Source organism: Rhincodon typus, chromosome 16 (assembly GCF_021869965.1).
Source record: "Rhincodon typus isolate 14 chromosome 16, sRhiTyp1.1, whole genome shotgun sequence".
Taxonomy (NCBI): Eukaryota; Metazoa; Chordata; class Chondrichthyes; order Orectolobiformes; family Rhincodontidae; genus Rhincodon; species Rhincodon typus.
This window is the reverse complement of record NC_063347.1, coordinates 1,130,109-1,131,464: the sequence shown is the minus strand read 5'-3', so window position 1 is coordinate 1,131,464 and position 1,356 is coordinate 1,130,109. Positions and strand designations below refer to the sequence as shown.

General features: G+C 44.0%; 1 protein-coding gene across 1 annotated transcript in view; it reads left to right on the top strand.

Annotated features, from left to right (window-relative positions):
• Positions 1-1,088, top strand: part of LOC109925127 (protein RFT1 homolog) — a 27,221-nt gene extending 26,133 nt beyond the window's left edge. Inside the window, exons 6-7 of the mRNA XM_048606652.1 lie at positions 386-438; positions 1,028-1,088. Coding sequence (XP_048462609.1) covers positions 386-438; positions 1,028-1,088 — 114 coding nt within the window. The remainder of the gene's footprint in view (positions 1-385; positions 439-1,027) is intronic.
• The last annotated feature ends 268 nt before the right edge of the window (positions 1,089-1,356 follow it).

Below are 1,356 nucleotides of genomic sequence, written 5' to 3'. Positions count from 1 at the left end.
TCTGGTTGTTTTCCGCATGCAGTGTATCTGGGTGTTTTACCGGGTGCAGTGTATCTGGGTGTTTTTTCGGTTGCGGTCTAGCCGGGTGTTTTACCGGGTGCGGTGTATTTGGGTATTTTACTGGGTGCGGTCTAGATGGGTGTTTTACCGGGTGCAGTGTATCTGGGTGTTTTACCGGGTGCGGGGTATTTGGGTGTTTTTCCAGGTGCGGTGTATCTGGGTTTTTTACCGGGTGCGGTGTATCTGGGTGTTTTTCCGGGTGGGGTCTATTTGGGTGTTTTTCCGTGTGCGGTCTATTTGGGTGTTTTTCTGTGTGCGGTGTATTTGGGAGTTATTTCAAGTCAATCACTTTGTTGCTTCTCAGGTTTGAATGTTTTTGTTCCAGTTTCTGGCTCCCTCTAGTGACGCAGCTATTTCACTCACGCTGTGCTCCAAAATGTAAGAACAAAAGAAATAGGGGCTGGGGTCAGCCATTCAACCCTTTAAACCTGCCCCACCATTCAGCAACATCATGGCTGATTTGCCGCAGGTCTCAACTTCTATTTCGTGATACATGCTCATTGTCCTCAACTCCTTCATGTTTGAAAAATCTATCTACCTCCTCTTGAAGTACTTTTTGTGATCTTGCCTTACCAACTCTCTGAAGTGGAGAATTGTAGAAATTCACTACCCTCTGCAAGAAGAAAATGACGTGCATTTTAGTTTTTAATGAGTGTCCCCTTATTCTGTAACTATGTCCCTGAGTTAGAGATTCCCACATGAGTGAACATTTTCTCAACATCTACCCTGTCAAACTCATTTTTCTGAACTCTACTGATAAAGATCTAACGTGTTCAGGTGTCCTTAATGTCAACCACTTCATCCCAGGAGTCAGCCTAGTGAATCTCTTTTGAACGGCACCTCCCCCCCCCCCACTTGCCCCCTTCCCCTCACCAATATATCCTTTTCTAATACATGGACCAAAACTGTACACAGTACTTTAGGCGTTATATGACTTTTTTTTATTTTCCTGTATTTTTGATTGTAGACTTAAATGGGAAAAGATAAAGATTGTTGAGGGATTCCTGAACTTACCCAAGGGAGACTGATAGCAAAGGTAGATCTGACGGGATCCAAAGAAATCTTACAGTTTGGATCTATAGTTGGCGAAGTGGCACATGCCAGAGGGTGATGGGTGAGGAGTGTTTTTCCAGCTCGAAGTCTGTGTCCAGTGTTGTTCCACAGGGTCAGTGTTGAGCCCTTGCTCTTTGTGGTGAATACATGAATAATTTAGACCTGAATGTGGGAGGGTTAATCAGTAAATTCGCAGGTGATACAAAAATTAATGGGTGGTAAATAGTGAGGAGAATATAGATG